This window comes from Mchenga conophoros, linkage group LG15 (genome assembly GCF_057382185.1).
Source record: "Mchenga conophoros isolate Kocher_MC1m ecotype Shallow Benthic linkage group LG15, M_conophoros_male_GT1.1, whole genome shotgun sequence".
In the NCBI taxonomy this organism is placed as follows: domain Eukaryota; kingdom Metazoa; phylum Chordata; class Actinopteri; order Cichliformes; family Cichlidae; genus Mchenga; species Mchenga conophoros.
Genome location: NC_140540.1, coordinates 25,024,918 through 25,049,187, shown reverse-complemented (window position 1 = coordinate 25,049,187; position 24,270 = coordinate 25,024,918). Strand labels below are relative to the sequence as shown.

At 40.3% G+C, this 24,270-nt stretch overlaps 2 protein-coding genes across 4 annotated transcripts in view; one reads left to right on the top strand and one right to left on the bottom strand.

Annotated features, from left to right (window-relative positions):
* senp6a (SUMO specific peptidase 6a) overlaps positions 1 to 6,710 on the bottom strand; it is a 29,783-nt gene extending 23,073 nt beyond the window's left edge. For 2 of the 3 annotated variants that reach the window (XM_085246668.1, XM_085246669.1), the window contains exons 1-2: positions 6,552 to 6,710; positions 928 to 1,021 (exon numbers count right to left, since the gene is read on the bottom strand). In XM_085246668.1, coding sequence (XP_085102794.1) covers positions 928 to 1,021; positions 6,552 to 6,582 — 125 coding nt within the window. In that variant the 5' untranslated portion in view covers positions 6,583 to 6,710. The remainder of the gene's footprint in view (positions 1 to 927; positions 1,022 to 6,551) is intronic. The other variant, XM_085246670.1, reaches the window with a different exon arrangement.
* Positions 6,711 to 19,668: 12,958 nt separating this feature from the next.
* The window catches only part of filip1b (filamin A interacting protein 1b), a 55,424-nt gene continuing 50,822 nt past the window's right edge, over positions 19,669 to 24,270 (top strand). The window contains exon 1 of the mRNA XM_085248228.1: positions 19,669 to 20,107. The gene's annotated coding sequence lies outside the window, so the exon portion shown is untranslated. The remainder of the gene's footprint in view (positions 20,108 to 24,270) is intronic.

The window sequence follows — 24,270 nt, the reverse complement described above, 5'->3', positions numbered from 1 at the left end:
CTTTTGGCACCCAGTTTGGTTTTCAAATTTGACTAACAAATTTTTCTTCTTTTGCATGCAAAGTGCAAAAAAAAAAGGCACAAAATGAACCAAATGTAATCTCAAAACCATGATGGTGGTTTAGTAGAAAACCAAGTCTTGTCTGGAGATCCACAGGAAGCTGCCCCCCCCCCCCCCAAAAAAAAAAAAAAATAAATTTGCCCCATGCCTCCCAGAGGGTCGGCTGGTAAACTAGTCAAAAAATTAACATTTTAGCCGCTGCTATGTTGGTTTTTGGAGCCAGAGGTGACTCTGTTTTGAAGTTAGTCACAAATTTTTAGGCACTTTAACATTCAGGACCCGCTTTACTGTCCCATTCTTCTTGTTGGTGCTTATGTATTTGTGCCAACTCCCATTCTACCTGCCATCTAACAAGGACTTTGTAGTTTAGCTTAAGTCCTAAAATGACACTAAAGAGGAATGCTTCGTGTTCCTCTTTAGCGTTAGGACAGTATATAGTATACATGGTGGCTGTGTTGTTTTTGGACTACTGCCCATTCAGATTAAGACATTAAAAGAACATCTGCTTGGGTTTTAGAACATTAAGCAATTATTAAATAGAAATTAATCATCAGTTGCTTTGATGTCCTGCTTTTTACATTCCTATTATTGGAAGCCTTTACAAATCTGCGACCCATCCTGGTCGCTGATGTTTAATATTAGCCAACATATCGGTCCAACCCTAGCAGGCGAGGATGTGCACGCACGCAGAGGTTTACAATAGCACACTGCTCAGGTCTGCTGCGCTAAAACACCACTGAACTCATAATCAGTGGGGAATAGGCTGCTCGTCAGCAGCAGGGGTGTCACTGGGGTCTTTTTCCTGTATGTGCAGTGCAGTGCAGCGCTGATGGTGGTGCTGAAAACGAGGGCTGGAGAAGTGCTTACTCATGTCTCCTTTCCTCTTCACAGTCACCAGAAAGAGAAAAGCTCCAGTTGTGCTTGTACCCTCCATCTCGCCTGGTCTCTGATCTATCCAGGGCTTGAATTGAATAATAAATCAGACTCATGTCAGTGCACGGAAACAAGACACAGGCATTAGCTGAAATGACCATTTACAGGATGCCCCGCAATTCACAGGCTGATCCTTTCACCTAGAAGATATGAAAAGCTTGGTAATAATCAGCAAAGACGGGAACCTGCTGCAGCGTGGCGACAACAGGAATACACTCACGTCACTGCAATGAAGTGTGATCAAACAGCAAATTTCTAATCATTTTACAGACTTAATTACTGCGTTAGCATCAATGAGAAAGTGTGACAACGATGCCAATTTGTGTCTCTAAATAAAGATTATTAAACAGATGCCAAATGTGATAACCTGTGACATGAGAGTAGAATTCATTCATTTTACGAGCAACTGGAAACTACATTCAAATCAGTGGGAATAACCTGGAAGTCCTGCAGAAGATGTCTGACATTTCCTCCAACAAACAAAACTGCTTTTAAATGTTTGTACCAAGTCTTGAAGGTTGGAGGTAAAGAGGTTTGTAGTGCGTAAAGACGTCACTGATGTCTGTGAATGTATGAATGAATGTCAGAGGCAGTTTAATGCCTCCAGCTAAGCTTTGCTGTGGATTCATCATCTCAGGATGGACCTTCAGCGGTCACTACATGTGACAGTAAACTCAGCGAGTCTGATGTGTGTTACTGACAGAAACATATGCAAGTAGTCTGTTACCGGTGACCTTAACTTGACAGGTTTCATGTGATAAAACACAGTGAGCAGCTGTCCATGCTCTGCATTATCCATGAGTTATGGGGTTAAAATAAACAGCTGCACAATCATATTTAAAATGAATAAAAATCTGTTTTTCCAGGCAGCCTGGCAAACAGAATCTGGGAGGCTTTTCAAAGAGATTTACTGTTCACAGAACACATTTTTAAAAATACAGTACATACTCTGAAAACTGAGTTATAGCTCAAATTTTTCTCAGAAAGGTGGCATTTTGAAAACAAGCGGCTGCTGGTTAGAAAGGTAACCGGCTTAGAGCCATCTTTTATCCTGGAACAGTCACTATATCCTTTAACAAGAAGCTTAAGCCTCAAGCAGCGTCCAGCTTTCTCCACGAAGTCTCATTAAACATGTGAATACCCATATTAAGTTTAAGGGGAACGGAGCTTCTTTTATGTCAGCTGCGCGTTTTTCTTCACCTTTGTGTTTGTTTTGTTAAACTCGCGCCTTCTCTCTGTCATGCTGTGACATGCAACCTTCTTAGGAATTAATACCTTATTTTGGTGTTTGTGTGTCCCTAAACCTCCTCAAGGGAGAAAAATATTTTTAAAATTTGCATATTAGTTTGAATCACTGACCAAAAACAAAAACACCGGAGACAAATACCAATGCAAAAACATCTGCTGGATGTCGCCACAAACGCTTGACTTCCTGTTTCCCCCCAAAAATTAACCGATTTACTTTGAAGCGGATTTCAAAACCACAGCACCCAGCAGGGAATTCAAAAGGTGGAAGAATTTTACTTCAGTAAACCAGGAAAAAACAAACCTAACAGTTATTAAACAGGCTGCATTTCAGCTGATTTATTCCATCTAGGGGATCAGAAAGTGGACAAACTGATGGCATCATGTTAATGCAGGTTATCCGTCTGGCTGCAGGCCCAGCAGCTAAACAATTAGGTCCCCTTGGTTCATACAGGCATGCTTTTTTAAAGCTCTACCGCCAACAAACACTAATTCTGAGGCCACTGCCCCCCAAGTGTCCCGCATAAAACTTGAGGCCAGGATTAGGAGAGACAAGCAGCTGAATATTTTCATCTTGTAAGGAAAAACACTGCTCTATTTTTAGTGATTTATCCATTTTATGGGTCTTTTTAAATGACTAGGGGGGAAAAAAGAAGCTAAAATTCAAATGCACATATTACATTACTCTTCCAGAGCTCCCCTGCCTCAGCTGCCTCTCATCTAGTTCAATCCTGCACAAACCTAATTGAGCCTGTTCCTATCTCTTCCAGCTAATAGAGACGACCCCGCACACACACTCTGCAAGCTTCACATTGGCTCCGTCTCCCAGCTTCATAAATCACAACAAATGCCCCAGAAAACAGGGAGTCGAGGCCGTTTCAATTCTTTGAGGTTTACTCCGCTCATTTATCTGGACTGCAGGGGGTCTAACAGTAGATTTCCTGAAGGACAAATCCACGATAGAGGGTTGGGAAGCATCTTTGTCACACAGGAATTATCCAAACAGATGTTTGAGCAGCTGACAGCTTATTATCAATCATAAATGAGCTCAGAGGGACCCTCCTCCCCCCATAATAAACACCCAGTTCATTCACCTGAAACACTTCAAGCACAGTCCTGAAATCGGTTTCTACAGATCCACAGCATGACATCAAATCCTGGCCTGCAGCTTCAGGGTTACAACGCTTGCAATTCCTCTACTAAGATTGAGATTTTTTTTAAGAACATGACATTTCCCAGATTAAGCAGGAAGGGAGGGAATATTATTCTGATCTTGATTTAAAAAGCCAGGTGGGGTATCGATGCTAACAACTCTATTTTCCTACGTTTACCTGTATTTAGTATTTGCGTTAATTTTTATTTCATTTTGAGTTTGTTTTCAGGCCAGTTGGGCTTCAGTTGATGCCTGCAGATTTTCTCTTTTCAGTTTAGATTTTTTTTTGTTTCTGTGCTAGTTTTAGTCTTTTAAATTACAATATAGGCTATATTTGTATTTAAATAAAAAATTATTACAACAGTTTGTGGGGTAGTTAACTCACAGTCTCAAAAAGCTGCACTAACAGAGATTAAAACTAAAGCTGTTTTTAGTGTAAACAAATGTCTTTGCACTGATCTGAGCACTTTCAAACTTTTTGTTCTACTTCTGCAGCACTTTCTGGATTTCCCATCTGTCAACAGATGCATACCCCAACTCCATTGTTCAGTTGCACAAAAAGCAGGTCAGGGTTTCCACCTGCTTTTAAAAACGCCACCCTGCCCCATCTAAATGTACCCCCAGCAGGTCGCAGTTAAAAGACTGAAAAACTAACTCAATACAGAAAGACCTGAGAAGCTGCATGAAGGTCCAGGATGAGATAAGAATGAACTGGGAGTCATGAAGGCCCAATCTTAACTTATCTGCAGCCTTCAACATCTCTGGCCATACCAAACTCACTGACAGATTACAGAACTGGTTTGGCATCTCTGACATTTTTTCCCCCCATCATACTAGTGAAAGAAGAAAAGAAAAATTCAGAACTAAAATTAAGGTTGTCATCAGCATCCCTCACATGTGAACAACACTGTTTTCCTCGTATATGTTACCCCAGGACAGTTTCAAAGACAATTTGCATCATTTCTATGCAGATGATACATAGCTGTAATTTATTGTTAATCCAAACAACCTTAAGAGACTCTCCTACCTCAATCACTGGCATTAACGACTGAACGTCTTCAAATTTACTTTTTCTCAATCCTGGCAAAACTGATGTTCTTCTGCCCCCTCGCCAACAAATCATCTACTTAGAACCTTGCTGTCATTTTTAACCAGAAGTGCAAATTTAAAGCTCACATCTCAAGGCTTATCCAGTCTTTGTTTCTTAAATGAATGAAATGAATATCACTAAAATCAGTCCTTTACTGACACCAAATAATCTGAAACTTCCAGTACACGCTTTAATTTTCTCCCATTTCGATTACTGTCTGTTTGACATGCATCTCTCAGTCCTCCTTAGCTCATCTTCAACTGGTCCTTAACACTGTAGCTCGGCTACTAACAAGAACTAAACAATTATTTTATAGGTTAGCTTCTCTTTATTCTTTTGTCCATTGTCTACGGCTTTTGTTCTAATGTGTGTGTGTGTGTATATCTAACAATGACTGAAACACTGATAATTTACATATATTTGTTAAATATATTTTTAATCCAAACCAAAGCACTTTTTAGCTGAGAGTTTTAAATCATGCTACACAAAATAAAGTTATTATTATATGTTTGTTGTTCCTTGACAGAGTTCTTGAAATGAAATCATTTAAAAACAAATGATCTGGTTTAAATACCATTTTTGGCTCAAGCTTAAATGAACTTGCCACATTGTTTATGGGAGTTTGACTGAGGATTCAGAGAAGAGCTAAAGATGAACGACGTTAATCATCTTATTTTAATCACTGTTGGAAGCCAGTTGAGTTTGAATTTTGATTGATTGCAAAGCTTTAATCGAAACAGTAATAAGGTTTTCCCTGTAAACAGAAAATGTTGCTGCCTCCCAAAGATAAAGGAAAATCACCAGCAGGGTGCTTTTTGACCTCATTTACTTCAAAACAAGGCCTTTTTTGTTCATCAACGTCCCCAAAAGCTGGAAAAATCCACTTTTTTCAGCACATATTTCTGTTTAACAAAAAGGTAGCTCAGACCAACTGCGCTTGCAGGTGTAATATCCCAAGCCCAGTAAAACATGACCAATCAGCCCCTGAATGCCCACGAGCCAAGAAAAACAATGCCCCAAGCCTGCGGGACTAAAATGTGATTTTTGGCTTTTATGAAATGTTCTCCTAACTCTCAACAATCGACCAAAATAAACTTGCTGAGTCTATCTGAATTTTATTATTCACTAATGTAATTATCCCTTTTAAACCTCAGTCTTTTCAATGAGAAAAAGATAACAGCAAACCTCACGGGCCATATGTAACATACTGGATGGGCTGAACAATACATAAATAAATGCCCCCAATAATAACAACAAAAAGATATACGTTTTATTTTTTGTTCCAGGGTAAAAAAAAGAAAAAAGAAAAAAAAGGGCTGCTTCATGAGGAGACAGCTTAACTGCTTGGCACCACCTTCAGATAAAATCTGTTTTGTGTGGTTTTCAGAAAGCCGGTGAGCAAGGCATTAACCGACATATGTAAACCACCTGGCTGTGAGTGACGGGAGCCCTTCAGAGTTCAATTTTCAATCTGAATTTAAGCTGAAGGGCAGAGAGAAAGCACGGTGGGTTAATGTTTACATTTTTTTAATGTTACAGTTAGCATGCTAACATCTTGGGCTGGTGTTACCCTGCTAGGTAGGGCGCTGCGTGTGTCATTTTCGCCGCTTTTCTGTGTGTCACTCGGGTGTTTTTGCATCTTTCTCCTGTTGTATTAACGTGTTGTTAGAGCTAGCTGCCAAGCAGAGACAGGAAGGCCTGTCGCTGAACACTGCAAACCCAGCTAACGTCAGCGCTAACGAGGGGGTCGCTAGCTCAGAATGTGCAAGCCCAGAGTCCAGTAAAGCCCGCAGAACTGAACCGAACCGGACTGGACTGCACGTGTCTCAACTTCCCCCTCTGGGCCCCGAAGTGTGTCTGTGCCCGCGGCCTCGCAGCGCTCAGTTCAACCCCGTGTGTGTGAGGATAAATGTGTTTAAACAGCGAGCTAATGCTAGCCATAACTCGCTGGTGTTCCACACGTAATTTGGACCGATGGTGTTCAACGCCAGAGCGGCCAGAACCTGCCTCTGTGTGTGGGTAAAAAAGCTGCTGGGCGGCCGGAGCACGGAGCAGAGTGTCACGGCTTACCTTCAAAGAAAAAGCTCTTATTGTGGGCCATGTTTAGTCCATGATCCTCCTCGGATGATAGTGTTGCTCATCAGCGCACTCAATAGAGCAGATATGTTGCTGCCTACGATCAGCTCGGAGTTCAGGCTGCAGAAATTCACCTCGGTGCCGGAAGTGTGCGTAAATGCTTTCAAAATAAAATATTCTAAACAAAATGGAATATAGTCACCACGGTGTACTAGGTATAAATAAATACACGATTCCGTAAAAAGGATGCGAATTTCACAAAAAACAACTTTTGTTTCTGTGGAAAAAAAACCTCACATCGTTCAAGCTTAAAGTTGTAAATTTACAGAATAAAAAAGAAATTCACGAGAAAACACGAGAAAAGTTCTTTTAAATTAAAAAAAAGTTAAAGAAGTACATTTAGCAGAAAAAAATACATATTTATGAGATAACATTAATTTTTTTAAAATCAGTTTTGTAAATTTACAAAAAAGTGCCAAAGTCATGACAAAAAAAATTAGAATAAATTTGTAAATTTAGAAGATAAAAAGTGTAAAATTCAGCAGGAAAACACTAACAATTTGTACGATTAAAGCTGTAAATTTACAATAAAACAAAAACAAACAAACCCCAAAACATTTAGGGTTATTGAGGACAAACGGTGTAATTTTACAATGAAAACATTACATTTTCCACTGAAGCTGTGGAAACACATTTCCAAAAACACCACACAAATTGATCAATTTTCCACCCAACGTTCACCAATGTTACCCTGGCCAGCCACCAAGAGTTCTCATAATAATAATAATAATAATGGATTGGATTTATATAGCGCTTTTCAAGGCACCCAAAGCGCTTTACAATGCCACTATTCATTCACTCTCGCATACATACACTGGTGGAGGCAAGCTACGGTTGTAGCCACAGCTGCCCTGGGGCAGACTGACAGAAGCGAGGCTGCCATTTCGCGCCATCGGCCCCTCTGGCCAGCACCAGTAGGCAAGTAGGGTAAAGTGTCTTGCCCAAGGACACAACGACCAGGACAGAGAGCCCAGGGATCGAACCGGCGACCTTCCGGTTACAGATACGCTTCCCGCAGTGCTTCCCGCGACCGCAGTGTCATGAAAAAAACACTTTTTCTTTCTTTCTTAATGTGACAGAGATTAGTTCCTGGATAGTTTTTAAAGCTCTCTGTCTTCTTTTACTACCAAGGAAGAGAGAATTTCTGAGTTTCAAAAATCTTTAACTAAGCATCTGGCTTATCTTGAGTTTTACATTATAAAAGAAACCTTTGAGCCAAACACATAAAGCCTGCGTATTTTCAGTTTTCTAGGCAGAAGTGGCTCTACAAAACCAGTTCCTCAGTTAGAAGCGGTATAACTCTGTGGTGTCACACGGGTGGCCAGAGTCGTATCATTTGTTATTTTGGTGGTGGCACATAAACAGATTTTTCCCTGCTGGAAATTACTGTGGACCAAGTAGTATATTTACATATTTACATACAGTAGTTCATATAGCCTATTTTATGTATTTTCTATATAATCTACATTAATAAAAAATCTGAAGGAGCTGCTAAAGTTTAAAGGTGTCAATAAAGGTTCTAAGATTACAATTTAAATGTACTACAAGAGCAGTTGCTGTGAGATATAAGCTCTAAGACCTTCCATCCGAATAACAGGCCAGTCATTGTGAGGTGGCCAGCATTTTCCAAGTTTCTTTTCATTGTGTTAGTTCTCAGAAGTCTCTTTATAATCCCAACATTCTATAAAAATTGTTATTCATGATTTATGCTTTTGTTTTGAAGGGGTCAGGGTCAGAGGCACCCATGGCCACCCCTTAGCTGCGCTTCTGGCCAAACCGGTGCAAACAAACTTCACTTTTCCAATATTTAACAAACAAATGAGCCAAGCACTTCTGAGCACTGCTTTGTGAAACAGGATTCTGGCATGCTGAAGTCTGTCTTTATACCTCAGTGTGGTTATGTTTGATTGAGACTACATGTTGGACTGAAAGATTGCTATAAGACAAAGTTTATTCAGCCATTAGTCAGTTCCAAATTTAAAAAATATCCTTTCTTGTGCTGAAATTCAGGCTTTACTCTCTTCTTCTTTCTTTCTTTGTTATCTTAAACAACACACACAAGTACACACACATATGCATATACATACACACACATATGCATATGTGTGTGTGTGTGTGTGTGTGTGTGTGTGTGTGTGTGTGTGTGTGTGTGTGTAGCTGCCTGCTGCTGCTGAAGTTCTGCCTCTGTTTGCGTGTCATCATGACCTGAGCTTCTAACTAAAGCACTTGCAGACTTTGTGACCCTGTCTCTGGGTGTGGATGTACATTTGTAAAGAAAGGTTACAAGTAAACACATTTAATTACATGTAAAAGTGAAGATTAGATCATATTTGTGGCTTTCTGGTTGTGTTATTAGTTCTTTAACCACTGTTTGCAGATTTTTTTTGCTTCTGGTCAAGTACAGTTGTTCTTTTTAAATTTGAGTCACAAAATTATCATTAAAATATCACTAACTCAAACAGGTGAGTTTGAGTTGCTTGAATTTTGATTTTTCAAATAAAATAAAGTTTCAGTTGTTATTTTTGAAAACAAAAAATGTACAAGAAAAACAATTAAGTGTATTTACATGCATATGAAGAGACGTATCTTAATTTTACACGCGTTTGATCACTTCTACTGAAACACCAAATGACTAATAGGCTGACTTTTATTTTGAAAGTAACCTACGGATGTTCAGCTTTCCATTATTTGTGAATTGGCCGACTGCTGACCTACACATATATCGACATAAGCAAATACAACTTTTTTCTTTTTTTAAAAAGGCATTTATCCTGAATCCGTGTTTTATAGATGTTCACTCACAGATTACCACTTAGTAAAAATAAAAGTAATGAATTAGTAATAAAACAATAAAATAAAAAAAAAACCCGGCAGGTATCCCAATTTTAAACAAGGCAGTATAAAATAAAAATAAAACAAAACAAAACAAAATAAAATAAAATGATTGTAATTCTGAAACCAGAATTTAAGAAAAGAAAAGCTTCTAGACTGAGGTAATGTGACAAAAATATGACTTCATTTTAAATTTCTATAACAATTCTTGTCAGAGACAGGTGTGTTGATTAATGATTTATCCTGATAGGTCAAAAGATAAGATTTCCCGCTTCCCCTTTTATTCTTCATGCTGTGCACTCTGTAGTTTCATGAAGAGACGGCGACGATAGCTAGATGGCGATGTTCCTCATAGATCTGAGACAAATTATGATGTCATTGCAAAAATTCCTGCACAGTGATTTCACACTCTGCCGCACATACAGTCAGAGGCACTTTAAACTCCTCGTTTTCAGATTTAAAGATGTAGCTGTATTTGACTATAATACTAATAGATTTTCAAAATAAACTTTACAACCCTCTTAAAATTAAAATAAATAAATGTCGTGACTGTGAGACCTCTCTTCTGTGAAATTTAAACAGTAGAATGAAGGGAAAAGAGGCAAAAGGTTGCCCATCCTTCCATCCAGCCTTTCATCGATCCAGAGCCGGCCCAAGGTTTTATGGGGCGTAAAGCAGAAACTGATTTTGGTCCTGCTTCTAAACCTACCATCAGAAACCTACCCCAGCACTACCAATACGTGTCAAGGGCTGTGTGCGGCAGGCAGGAATGGACCCAAAATGCAGACTCCAGGAGGCAAATGTGAACTCAAATTTAGATTTATTGCTACACAGCAGAAAACGAACTAAACTGTGACTACAAATAACTAAACAGGCAGGCTGGCAGACACAACACACAGTTTAGAATGATGGAGATTGTGACACAGACCAAGGAAAACACAGGGCTTAAATACACAAAGTTGGTAACACAGCCTGGACAAATCAGAGCTAACAAGACACATGAAGCAAAGCAGACTTAGCTGACAAAGGACAAGGACTATCAAAGTAGACAGGAAACACACAGACTGAACCAAAGACATGGCTAGACACTGAGAGAGGTAAAATTTAATCACTAAATGCAAGGAATAAACAACCTAACATGAACCACTCAGATAACCTAAACTTGGAATATTCCTTTAACCCACTAGACAAAGAAAACTAGAACATAATAAAATAAACAAAATCAAACAACCAAAAACACGAAACACTGGGTCGACGACCCAGGCAACCTAACAATACAGATCATATGTACTGTTAATGCATTACACATCAAACACAACCGTTATCATGGATGACTAATGAGAGAAATGAAATAAACCTGAAGATGATACATTTTAAAAACAAGTTCACTGTTTTAATTGTTTTATGAGTGGTGGAAAAGACAGAAGATCCATCCAGGAGTTTGAGCACAGAAACCCAGGCTTCCCTCACCCCGGGCACCTCTTCCAGCTCACTGAGTCATTCCCAGGCCAGTCAAGACATGTAATCCCTCCAGCGAGTTCTGGGTCTTGAAGCTCTGAGTCCCAGCCAACTGAGCTCCTAATCTTATCTCTAAGGGAGAGTAGGAAACTAATTTCAACCACTTGTACCTACGGTTTAATTTTTAGTCACTACCCAGAACTCATGACCATAGGGGAGGGTGGTCCCCCCTGTGAATCGCCACCTTATTGGAGTGGAGGGGTTTGTGTATATTGTCAGAGGCAATTTGTCCTTGGCAGGGTCTTCAAAGGCAGATTGAGATAAAGTTCTTTGTCTGGGTGAGGGGACAGACAAAGAGCAACTTATATCACCCAATGAAATAACAGAAAATATGAAACTAATTAAAAGAATTTACTGACTGGATCACTAACAGGAGGTTTTAAAGCATAATGCCTGTGGTTTCCATACAACATCACCTGAGCTCATTACATGTTCAGTGAACTGAAGGCATGGTTGATGCTTTTGTTGAACTGATTTCATGAGACTTAATCTCTCCAGCTGAACAAACCCAAGCACTTCATCTAAGAGGCTTCCAAAGGGCATCTTGGACAATTTCAATTTCAATTTTATTTATACAGCACCAAATCACAACAACATTTGCCTCAAAGCACATTATATTGTAAGGTAGATCCTACAATAATACATAAGACAAAAACCCAACAATCATATGACCAAACACTGGGTGGGAAGGAAAAACACCCTTTTAACAGGAAGAAACCTCAGAACCAGGCTCAGGGAGGGGCGGCCATCTGCCACGGCTGGTTGGGGAGAGAGAAGGAAGACAGGAAGAGAGTGGAAGAGAGCCAGAGATTAATAACAAGTATGATTCAGTGCAGAGAGGTCTATTAACACATAGTTAAAGAAGAAGAAACACTCAGTGCATCATGGGAATCCCCCAGCAGCCTACACCTATTGCAGCATAACTAAGGGAGGATTCAGGGTCACCTGATCCAACCCTAACTATTTGCTTTAGCAAAAAGGAAAGTTTTAAGCCAAATCTTAAAAGTAGAAATAGTGTCTGTCTCCTGAATCCAAACTGGAAGCTGGTTCCACAGAAGAGGGGCCTGAAAACTGAAGGCTCTCCCTCCCATTCTACTTTTAAATACTCTAGGAACAACAAGTAAGCCTGCAGTGTGAAAGCAAAGTGCTCTAATGGGGTGATATGGTACTACAAGGTCATTAAGATAAGATGGGGCCGGATTTTTTTAAGGCCTTGTATGTGGGTCAGATGTTCAAACCACCACAGCTGATGTGGAGAAGCAGAATCTGTACTGTGAGCTTGTACTAATCACCATCCTATGATGGTGCAGTGGCTTGTGTGCCTGAGTGTTCCCTGGAGATATGATGTCGTGGGAAATTTCCCCCTGGTAGAGTCTTCCAAGGCAAGATGGGCCTCGGTGAGGAACCCAGACTAAGCCAGTCCTGGTGGTTGTTCCTGGCCAGCTCAGTCTGAACAAACAAGGGGGGTGGCATCATCCGTCCTGTGGACCCGGCCTTACAAGTCATTAAGTGTTTATTTTTTTGTTTTATAACCACATATTTTATCTTTTATTTTGAGACCAATACCATTTTAACCCAAAGCAAAGCAATATTTGCTTATAATATACACAACATTGTGTTTTCTAAGCAAATATTTGCTAAAAATGTGTAAAATGCAGCAAAAATTTCTTTGTATAACTGCATAATGTATCCGTGTGCTAGTTTAAGAAAAACAAGATGATCAGTGAGTTTCGGTTGGTCTCATTTCATGTTGGTTGGACCTTACTGTGAAACTGTTTTTGAAGGATATTAAAAAATGTAATTCCCAAAAAATGTTCCAGCAAATTTTGATATCTCCAGCTGTCCTGCCACGATCCTATTCCTCCTCAGGTGAAAAAAGAAAAGGTTATTACCTCAGTCACCTGAAGTATATTTAGTCCTCTGCAGCCCTGGTTATCCACAGCGATGTTCAGAGCTCATTACAGTAAATTGAGTCACTGCCTTCCTCTGTGTGGAAGCAGTGAGATGATTATCACATGGCAGCAGTTCTCTCGTTCATCTGCGGTCCCCGCAGAGGTTCAAATTAATGGAACATTACAGATAAAACACGAGCTGTGGCACCAAACTGTGTGAGTGCAGGAGGAAGGTTGGGTGTGACGAATGAGTGAGCGACGGCGCTGTACCAGTATCATGATGCAAAGATAAACCACAGCATCTTTAACACTTTCCCCACCAGCGTCTTGTGTTGAACTTACCAGCGATTTGTTCGATTTGTTGTGCTGGAATATCTCACCACTCGCAGTGATAATGTTAATGTCAACCTATTCTTCTTATTTCCACGAAAGTTGCTTTGCATGATTCAAGGTTCAAGATAACCCTTCGTTACCTTACACTGACCCTGTTCCATTGCAGCAGTGTTTCCATGGGACTATATAAGGAAAGCAGAAGACATTTATTTTAGCAAGTAACTTCTATGACATGCAAGCTAATTATAGATGAGTGCATCCACACATCAGGTGGCAGATGGCTGGTTTGAGTCAGACTCGTGAACGTGGCCCAGAGATAGCTGCCGATGTGGGCCACATTTGGACCGGACGTTCCTTGCTGTCTGCAGAGCGCACTCAGACATCCATTAGAGTCAAGGCCTCGCTTCTGAGCTTTAAAGAAAGAGATCCAGGTCTGCACCAAAAGGTCTAATAGGTTCTCTTCTCCACCTGCTTTGAGGTAATCTTACCAACAAACACGTGTGAGACTACATACCTCTTAAGGCATGAAATAAGTTCCCACATCTCAAAGGGTCATGACTGGATTTGGATTAGAACTTTCTAAACTCTTTCAGTTTGACATGTATTTGAGAAGATGTTTTCAGTTTTTCTCCATCTTCCAAAAATTAAAACTTCTAAGCTGAACTAACTCAGTTCTTGTAAAAGTCTCACACAAATCCATCTGTATCTTTTTGAGTGATCCCACTAAGAAACAAATTCGAAATCATACGTTGACGTAACCTGAATTAAATGGGATCTAAACTGCACACCAGAGTGACTTTAGACCTGCTGATGTGTGTCTGGATGACAGACACACATCAGCATGACTTTCGGTTTTTTGTTGACTACTTCATAGTTTATGTACAGTGGGGCAAAAAAGTATTTAGTCAGCCACCGATTGTGCAAGTTCCCCCACCTAAAATGATGACAGAGGTCAGTAATTTGCACCAGAGGTACACTTCAACTGTGAGAGACAGAATGTGAAAAAAAAATCCATGAATCCACATGGTAGGATTTGTAAAGAATTTATTCGTAAATCAGGGTGGAAAATAAGTATTTGGTCAATAACAAAAATACAACTCAATACTTTGTAACATAACCTTTGTTGGCAATAACAGAGGTCAAACGTTTACTATAGGTCTTTACCAGGTTTGCACACACAGTAGCTGGTATTTTGGCCCATTCCTCCATGCAGATCTTCTCGAGAGCAGTGATGTTTTGGGGCTGTCGCCGAGCAACACGGACTTTCAACTCCCGCCACAGATTTTCTATGGGGTTGAGGTCTGGAGACTGGCTAGGCCACTCCAGGACTTTCAAATGCTTCTTACGGAGCCACTCCTTTGTTGCCCGGGCGGTGTGTTGTGGATCATTGTCATGTTGGAAGACCCAGCCTCGTTTCATCTTCAAAGTTCTCACTGATGGAAGGAGGTTTTGGCTCAAAATCTCACGATACATGGCCCCATTCATTCTGTCCTTAACACGGATCAGTCGTCCTGTCCCCTTGGCAGAAAAACAGCCCCATAGCATGATGTTTCCACCCCCATGCTTCACAGTAGGTATGGTGTTCTTGGGATGCAACTCAGTATTCTTCTTCCTCCAAACACGACGAGTTGAGTTTATACCAAAAAGTTCTACTTTGGTTTCATCTGACCACATGACATTCTCCCAATCCTCTGCTGTATCATCCATGTGCTCTCTGGCAAACTTCAGACGGGCCTGGACATGCACTGGCTTCAGCAGCGGAACACGTCTGGCACTGCGGGATTTGATTCCCTGCCGTTGTAGTGTGTTACTGATGGCGACCTTTGTTACTTTGGTCCCAGCTCTCTGCAGGTCATTCACCAGGTCCCCCCGTGTGGTTCTGGGATCTTTGCTCACCGTTCTCATGATCATTTTGACCCCACGGGATGAGATCTTGTGTGGAGCCCCAGATCGTGGGAGATTATCAGTGGTCTTGTATGTCTTCCATTTTCTGATGATTGCTCCCACAGTTGATTTTTTCACACCAAGCTGCTTGCCTATTGTAGATTCACTCTTCCCAGTCTGGTGCAGGTCTACAATACTTTTCCTGGTGTCCTTCGAAAGCTCTTTGGTCTTGGCCATGGCGGAGTTTGGAGTCTGACTGTTTGAGGCTGTGGACAGGTGTCTTTTATACAGATGATGAGTTCAAACAGGTGCCATTCATACAGGTAACGAGTGGGGGACAGAAAAGCGTCTTACAGAAGACGTTACAGGTCTGTGAGAGCCAGGGATTTTCCATGTTTGAGGTGACCAAATACTTATTTTCCACCCTGATTTACGAATAAATTCTTTACAAATCCTACCATGTGGATTCATGGATTTTTTTTTCACATTCTGTCTCTCACAGTTGAAGTGTACCTCTGGTGCAAATTACTGACCTCTGTCATCATTTTAAGTGGGGGAACTTGCACAGTCGGTGGCTGACTAAATACTTTTTTGCCCCACTGTACCTGGAAAAAAACAACTCCTTGCAGCATTTTCTTTCTTTTTTTTTTTTTTTTTTTTTAAATCTGGTTAATTTGATTGGCTGTGCTACAGCTCACGCACACATACGTACGGAGTGTGGTTTGAATAAATGAAGTGAATTAATGGTAGACACTTTCCATATAATATGAGTGTTCAATTTTATATTTGGGGTGAAATATCAAGTCTTTTCAAGTAAACCGGTTCAAGTCCAATTCATGTCCCAGGTCATTGGTGTAAAAGTCCAAGTCAAGTCACAAGTCTTAGAACATTTTTTCAAGTCAAGTTTAAGGTCATAAAATTAATGACTCGAGTCTGACTCGAGTCCAAGTCATGTGACTCGAGTCCACACCTCTGCCGGATGACTCCTGAAACAAAAATGGACTGACGCTTACCTCCTTTCAGTGTGTGGGTGTGTGAACATGTCACCGTCCAGCAACTGTTTTATTTCATGGATTGATCCTTCACATGTATTTGGCACATTTATAAGACTGAATATTTCCAGGAAGACCAGGCTGATCTCCAGAACATGAACGTGTGTGTGTGTGTGTGTGTGTGTAATTATGCAAGCCGTTTTGGCTTCGCTTTTATGAAAGGCGCTGACAGGATTCAATATGTTGAAGGATAAAACTAAAGCTCCTTTAACAATGTTTGTTCATGAAAACATCTCAGAGAGATCACTCCCTGATAAGAAAATCACTTTTCTTAAAAGCACAAACTCAGCTGTGTTGTGTCTGCTGAAGCTGGTTGTCAAACTTTGCAACAACACGCAGCTCCGGTTCTCACTCTTCCTCATTGATAAAGTCAAACTCAGAGCTGCTTTATTAGGAACAAATGTTGCTGCGTTCACAGCCCTGAATAAATCACGTCGTGTTTGAAAAGCCTGGTCTGATCCAGCCTCGGGATGGCTGTTGAAACAGTGATTTTACTTTACATCTGAAAACAATCAATGACGAGAAATTAGCGCGCAAACACGCCCATTGTTGTACACAGCTGAGCCAGACTCAAGCTGAGCCGAAGATCACTGAAAAAATAACATTTACAACCTCATTGCTGACTACAATAAACCACAACATGATTAATAACACTATTACAAAGCAGTCGGTCCAAAAAGTGTTTGTTTTCCTGTTTCAATTGAGTCATATTACAAATACATGAACTCAAATATTTTCCATATGCACATCTTTAAAAGGCTGTTAAAGGTCTTAAATTGATTCTTAGAAATTCTCAGACCTTTAAAGTTTTGTCTGCTTACGTTAATGTTGGTCATATCCCGTAGCTTTAAGGGAACAAAGGGATATTTGGTGGAAAAATGTTAATAGTTTTTTACGTGTGCTAGTTAGAAGGTCTAATTTTTGTAACCCTATTAACAAGATTCTCAAGGGCAAATTTCAAACTGTGAAAAATCACATTTTCTGAGAACTTAGAGTTAGTTTAAGGTTACCAGGTAGGGCTTGTGTTCAGCATTAAGGTTCAGGGGTTACTTAGGGATTAAGTTGTGTAACCAATGAGAATATTAAGTAGTATAAATAAACATATACATGTGCCCACAGATTGGATATGCATTGATTTAGAGGTACATGGAAACACATCTTAAAAGCACGGGAACAGTATTATAAATTAGAGCAACTCTTCCTACACATGGACATAGAACCTGAACGAAGAGCCTAAAACACACAGATTAGGATTAAAGATTAGGGGTAAAGATGACTTTGCAGACGTTCCAGGCACTGGTTGCCTAGGTAACCCTCTAATGCATCAACAACATCCTCCACTCTTATTGGTAGTTACTCTTGTTTACCTGAGGACTTGCCCACTTTGAGTGTATCATTACACTGCAGCTCCATCTGAATCTGCACAGGTGCAGTTCAGCAAAGTCCGCTGACTTGGTTCAACATTACTTGGCAACAGGGAAAGTGAGGCAGGTTGCACTGGTGCATTTGTGACAGCTTCACTTGAAATGCCTTCACTGCATCATACATGCCATGTCCATGAACTGACAGATTTCCTTGCTGAGCTCAAAAACTTTATTGAGAATTTTTATCCCAACTCAGCCAACGGACCTCTGTCTGATAAGGAATGTGGGCAAACTCTGAATCTATTTCCCACATAAAAGACTGAAATTGACGGTGATTTAAACTTTTAGCTCAGATAAAATTTACGGTCTGCGTTACGGTGATCATTACATGCTCCATTTTTAGGACTTTACCTTTCCTGGTGTATGATGCAGTGATATGCTGTTAACTCACTGGTACAGTTCTCCTCCTGCATCTTTACTCGCATCCTGCTGACTAGCAGATGGAGCGCCGGTGTTGTGTGGCTTATTTCACCGCACAACACCGGCGCTCCATCTGTTGTAAGTCCAACAAGTTTGTCCCTGGGCAGTTTCTTTTCCTGTCGTTGTCCCGTGCATTGATTTAATGTTCAATATTTCCTCTCCACGGATGAAGATGGCCAGCTGTGCAATGTCCATCATGTCTGTACTTTCATCCACAGCAAGAGAGTATGCAATAAAGTTTTTGCTTCTTTCACACAACTGTGTTCTTAAATCAGTGGCCATCTCACAAACCCGATCAGCAATCGTATTTCTCCTCAGGCTCACATTTGCCAAAATCTGCGTTTTGTCTGGACACAAGACAACGCACAGCTTCATCATGCAGCTCTTCAGAGTGGTACCGGGCTGATTTGGCTGTCTCCTCTGCTACAATAAAATTTTCTTTCACAACAGCTTCACTTTGTGATTTTGCTCTGGTGGAAAACGTCTGCTGAAATGTCAGATTCTTCTTTAGCTCTTCTACTTCTGTAGTTTCTGATCTGCATTTAGGTTTTTCAGCTTATCCTGACGTTTTGTCTCGTAGTGCCGTCTTAAATTAAATTCCTTAATTACAGCCACATTAGCTCCACTAATAAGACACACAGGTTTACCAGCAATGTCTGTAAACATATATTCAGTCACCCATTGGCGCTGAAAGGCTCTGCTTTCAGAATCAACTTTTCTCTCCACCATTGTGAGCGGCTAGCTTCGCAATAACAGAAGTTTGACTTGATTGACGCGGGAATGTTCCCAGTTAGCCTAGCGTTCAGCAAGGAGGCTGCAGCGCTGCATTATGGGAAGATGCTGGATCTAGGTTTAGGGGTTAGATTCATGGGGGTTAGGGTCAGTGATTGTGGATAAATTTCAGGGGTTCAGGATTAAAAATTAGGAGTCAGATTAGAGATGGTGGCACTGTTGCATTACCAAGTTCCTGCTCTGAATGTTTAACTTGTTTAAATAGAGAATACATGATATATGTTTGTGTTTGTGTACAGACATATTCACATAAATAAAATTATATTTAGCAGCAGTCGGGCAATTCTGTATTCAGAATTATTCAATGTGAGCAGGACAAAAGTGGGTCTAAAAAGCTAAACGTTACATAAATGATTAAAAAAGAGGTCAAGTTTAGTAAAAGTGTGAGGATTAGAAAGGTTGGGAATAAAACTGAGGTTAGAGAAGGGGTGAGAAGGTCAAAGAAATGATTGTCAAAGACACTCGTTAGGGTTAGGGAAAGGTGAGAAGATGGTGTGTTCAAGTTTAGGGTTAGGGTTAGGAAATAAAGAAGGTGGGGAGTGCTTGGAAGAAGTGAATGAGACAAACTGACTATTTAAGGTAAAAACACATGAAAACAAAGCAAATCTGAGAGCTGATAGTTCACCATGAATACCAGAAGTTTACTGATCTTGTTTATTCAAGTTAAATCCACTTAATTTTGAGTGATCTACTCAAGTACAGTGATGTCACATTAACAGAGGGGCAGGAACATCTGGGTTTCATGCTGTTAAGAATAAAAATATTTTGGAGTGAAACAAAACAAACCACAACTCAAGCCAAACGCACCCAAACCTAGTCCTTTGGCTGTGAGAGGAGGAGAAGGTGTGGTCAGGGCTGATAGCTCAGCTGTTGGGGGTTTGGACGAGCCTCAGTCAGTCCGTCAGTCAGTTGAGCTGCTAACACAGAGTGAGAGCACGGGTTAAATATAGAGCAGAGCCTCAGTGCTGATGACCGGGAACAAGCAGGCGTAAAGAGAGAGGCTGAACATCCTGCGGCAAAAAGAGAACTTATTTTATTTCAGCTCAGAGAAAGAGTCTGTTTATTCTCATCTCTGCCCTCGCACGATCCCCTCCCCTCTCTCTCTGTCTTCAGTTCTCACTCATACTCTCTCGGCCAGTGAGCATACAGCCCAAACTTGGAGAGGACAAAGCTTCACCATGCTCCAACTTTGGCAGAAAAGGAGACACAGTGAAGGCTGGATTTAAGATTTAAAGGAAAGAAGACAGACACGCTGGTGTGGTGAGTGCTGGAGAAGAAGTGAAGTATTAATAAGGACTGGAGTCATTTTGGGACCGAACAGCTGTGACACTAAGAGCTACCAGGTTTGTAACTCTGATTTCTGGCTTGTTTTGATATATTTGTTTTAATTTGCCACAAAGAAATCTAGAAAAACATCTGACCACTACTGAAATGGGTATGTGCCATCATATTTGCCAACATGCCAATATCATAGACCGATAATTTTGAAAATATATTGGCGTATACCATTACTGAAACACCTTACACTGATGGAAGCAAAACAGTATTTATAATTTTTTTGCGCATTTATTTATTGTTTGCAGTTATTATACAAAAAACAGGACAATCATATAAAAACATACTTTTTCCTCAAATATTCAGAAATGCAAAGATACAGAGATCTGTATAAAGAGTTGGTGAATCACAACTGCTATTAAAGAAAAAAAAAAAAATCCAGACAAGATCATCTGAACTAAATTAAATGTCAGCTAACAGAAAAACTGAGATAAATATAGGTTTTATATCACCAAGTAAACAGTATGAGAAGTTATCAAAATGTTTATTTGAAATTAAAAAAAACTCCACAACAAATAAATATCCAGAGTCCAAATATAATGATTAAAATAAAGAAATCAGGATATTTCAATAAATAAAGCAGTTTACATTAAAGATTTGTTACAGTAGTTTATATCAGCTAATTACTTAAGGTAGTTTTGAAGTGTTGTTCCATATTATTGGCAGCTGAATTATTTCCCGTTTTTTCATCAGAAAAAAATCAGACAAGCTTGGTGTTCTGCTTCCTTGTAACTTCATTCACTAAATAATCAAAAATACTAATAATCAGAAGTGTGGAAATGTTATATTTAAAATGTGTCTTGTCGATGCACAGCAACATCAGTCATACAAATGACGTTGCAGAACCAAATAGTCAGCTGAGGGAGGAGGTCAGGGTGGATGGACGGGTCAACAAAACATCAGCAGTGACTCAAACCAAGCTATTTATGGAAGCCTGACTCATGACGGTGGATTTGATCTGTAATGGAGTGAAAAACGTGATCTAAGCTAAGTGTGATGTGTGTGCGTTCAGTTTAGAAATGATAACATTATTAGTTATTATTAGGCAAAAATATTTTAAGGTCATTGCTGTAAATCCAGTTAAAATGGTCACTAATTAACATTTGCTGCTTTGCGACTTTTATAATACTGAAAAATCAACAGGATTTCCAACTACCTTAAGACCTCAGAGACAAAAATATGAAGCACATTTTTATGAGGTTGGGGTCAGGTTTGAGCTCACAGGCTAATAAACCTCTTCATGAACCTTTTACCTCACCTGTAAATGTTTTATCAATTAAAGCATATCCAAATAATTCATGATGAATGATTAAACTTACTCAGAATTACTGAAAGCGGTAAAATGTTTTTTGTTTACAATTTAACGGGTTTAAAGGCCTTCCTTTCCAAACTTGATTATTTCATCACATACTGCACATTCATGATGCAAATTCTAGACTCTAAAAGGAGAGTGGGAGGCCATGCTCTGGTTTCCCACACGGATCACTTTAATAAATGTCCAAAGAAAAACTGTACTCTTATCCCATGCCAGGTTTTTCTAATAGATTTATTAATATAACCCCCAAATCATAAATTTGTCTGCACAATCTCTTCAACAAACAACATCCTTTAACCTAGAAATGGAAAATATGACAGAAGCAGATGATGCAGTAGATGTCTGCGCGAAGCTGGCAAAAATAGAAAGCGTGTGGAGTTACAAAACAGAGACACAGAAAGGCTCAAGTGTCACAAATAACATTCAGAGTTCAGTTTGTGCAGCATACCACACCCTGCATCCCCCAACCCTTGACTCTGATGGGAAATCTGGCCGAACAGTAGAGGGGACAGATGTGTGCACAGAGAAACAGTGTAGTAGATTTGCACCATCAACAGTTGAGAAAGAACTGTTGTGAAAATGATTGTGTAGGACCTAAACACCTACTGCAAACCAACCACACAATTCAGGTATTTAATGGACAAAAGGATGACGGTGCTGCTAGACAAAGATTGAGATCAAAAACATCTGAATGACCCATGATACCTGATGGTCCACCATGGAGAACTGAAAGAGGAAAAGAGTGAAAAGAAAAATGACAAATGGCGATGTGACTAAATCTTGGGTGGACAAGTGTTCGAGTATTTAAAAAGTCTAGGAAACAGACTGTAGTGTCACTGACTGAAACCATAGTCTTCATAGCAAACACCAGGGTCTCACTATGTTATAAACTCAGGGATGGGATTAGTAAGACTGGCACAGTCACTGATCCTAACTCTTAGGTTTTCGTGCAGGGTTAATGTTGTGAAGAGGTGCATGTTAACTCAAACCACCATCTTCAAACCTAACGTTGTAGCAAAGAAGTCAAATGGCAAGTCGGGGGAAAAAAAGTAGAAAACAAAAATCTCCAAACCAGATGTTTGGCTGTTTGGCTGAGAAACCTGCGGGTTAATACTACCCCCATGCTTTTAACCTTCCAAAACTGGCGTGGTACATCTTTAATACAAGACTGTTGTCTCCACCTAAACACAGGGAGGAGCTAAAATCCTGCAACATAGTGATTTGATGGTCAACAATCAGGAGGAGGAGCAGGCCATCCGCTAACTGGAAAGTTGGTGGTTCGATCCCTGGCTGCTCCTCTCTGCATGCCAAAGTATGCCAACATACTTCTGGTTCTGGAGCATGAAGCCAACAATCTGCATAAACCTGCATGGTTTTTAAAGGCCAGCAGGGGGTGACTCCTCTGATGGCAAAAAGAAATCTGTCCTTAACTTGGTTTCTGTGTGAGCTTAGTAAACACTTTCCTGATGAGTTTATGGTCTCCGTCTCTAGTTTCAAGTCTTACTTAGTGCAGGAGGATTTTCAGTTTGTGCCTTTTGGTCCCACTTGAGTTAAAAAAGCAGGGTTTGGTTAATGACTGGCCTACACTGACACGTATTGTCCCTGAGGTTCTGAGGCACCCCTTGCTAGTCAGCTGAGTTTTTGAAACTGAAAAGACTCAGGGCTTCTTAAACTCTCTCGAATTCTTGAATTTGATTGGTTGACAGATTATACAGCCAAAATTGATCTTAAATGCAACAAAAGCGAAGTGACCTTAATCATCTCCTTTCCAGGTCCTGCTGTTACACTTGGGATCTATTAGAGCAGCTTTGTATGATTCACAGTTCAAAATAATCCTTATTTATTTCATACTGGGCCTCAGTACAACCTCTCATTTCATGTCATTTCTGTAACAAGCCATTTTGGCTCTTCCCCCTTTGAGACAACTTGATTCTGATTGGCTGTCTCTTGCAAACAGAGGGATTTAAGATGGGATCATCAGGGATATCCACTTCCTGTGGCATCATAGGGGATTGCAGGGATTTCTTGAACATGCTGTACGCTGACTTCTTCATTTGGAGCAAGAGATACATGACAGAGAATAAGGAAAAGCAGACTCGGCTCAGCTTTGTGTAGGTGCTGTGTGTAAACGAGAAATTATCAACCTTTTAAATAAGGCTGAAGTGGGGCCAAAATAAAACCTTCAGAACTAAAGTGTAAGTGTGATCAGTTAAATGCTTTCAGGCGTCATTTAGATGTATAGTGACGGCTTCAATAATGAGTTACTGGAATGGAGCGACACCCACTGAGCCACGCTGAGTGTGTCGTTACTGAGTCATGAAAGGATCGTCTGTGAGACACTCGCTCAGTGAATCAGTGAGTTATGACTCCCTTATTCACAGCCCAGTAAAGGCTGGTTTCAGGAAGCAGTACATCAGGAGGCATTAATTTAATAGATGTTTTACCAGAGTGCTTAAGCGCAGCTCAGCTGAGAGACAAGCTCTGCTCTTTCCGACACAGTTTCTACAGCAGCTGGGCGGAGATGCTGCAGCAGGAAAACAATTTTCAGTCACACAAGGTTTGTTGTGTCCAGACTGAAATATCTATAAGCAGCTAATGAATGGAAAACATGAACGTTTGTGCAAGTATGCTCTGCAGTCAAGTGCCATTAGTTTTCCTGAATGAAAGAAAACTTGTGTTACACTAATAGTAGTAAAGATGTACTGTGTTATGGTTTTATGGTATTCCAGAGATGTAATGGGATCATTATGAGGGGAACGTAATTGTAAAACGTTTTTTGAATTATAGCATGTTACTTCTGGTGGAGGGAAAAGCCCCGCTGGGTTGGTTCAAGCCTGCCCAGGACCTTCGTGCTGC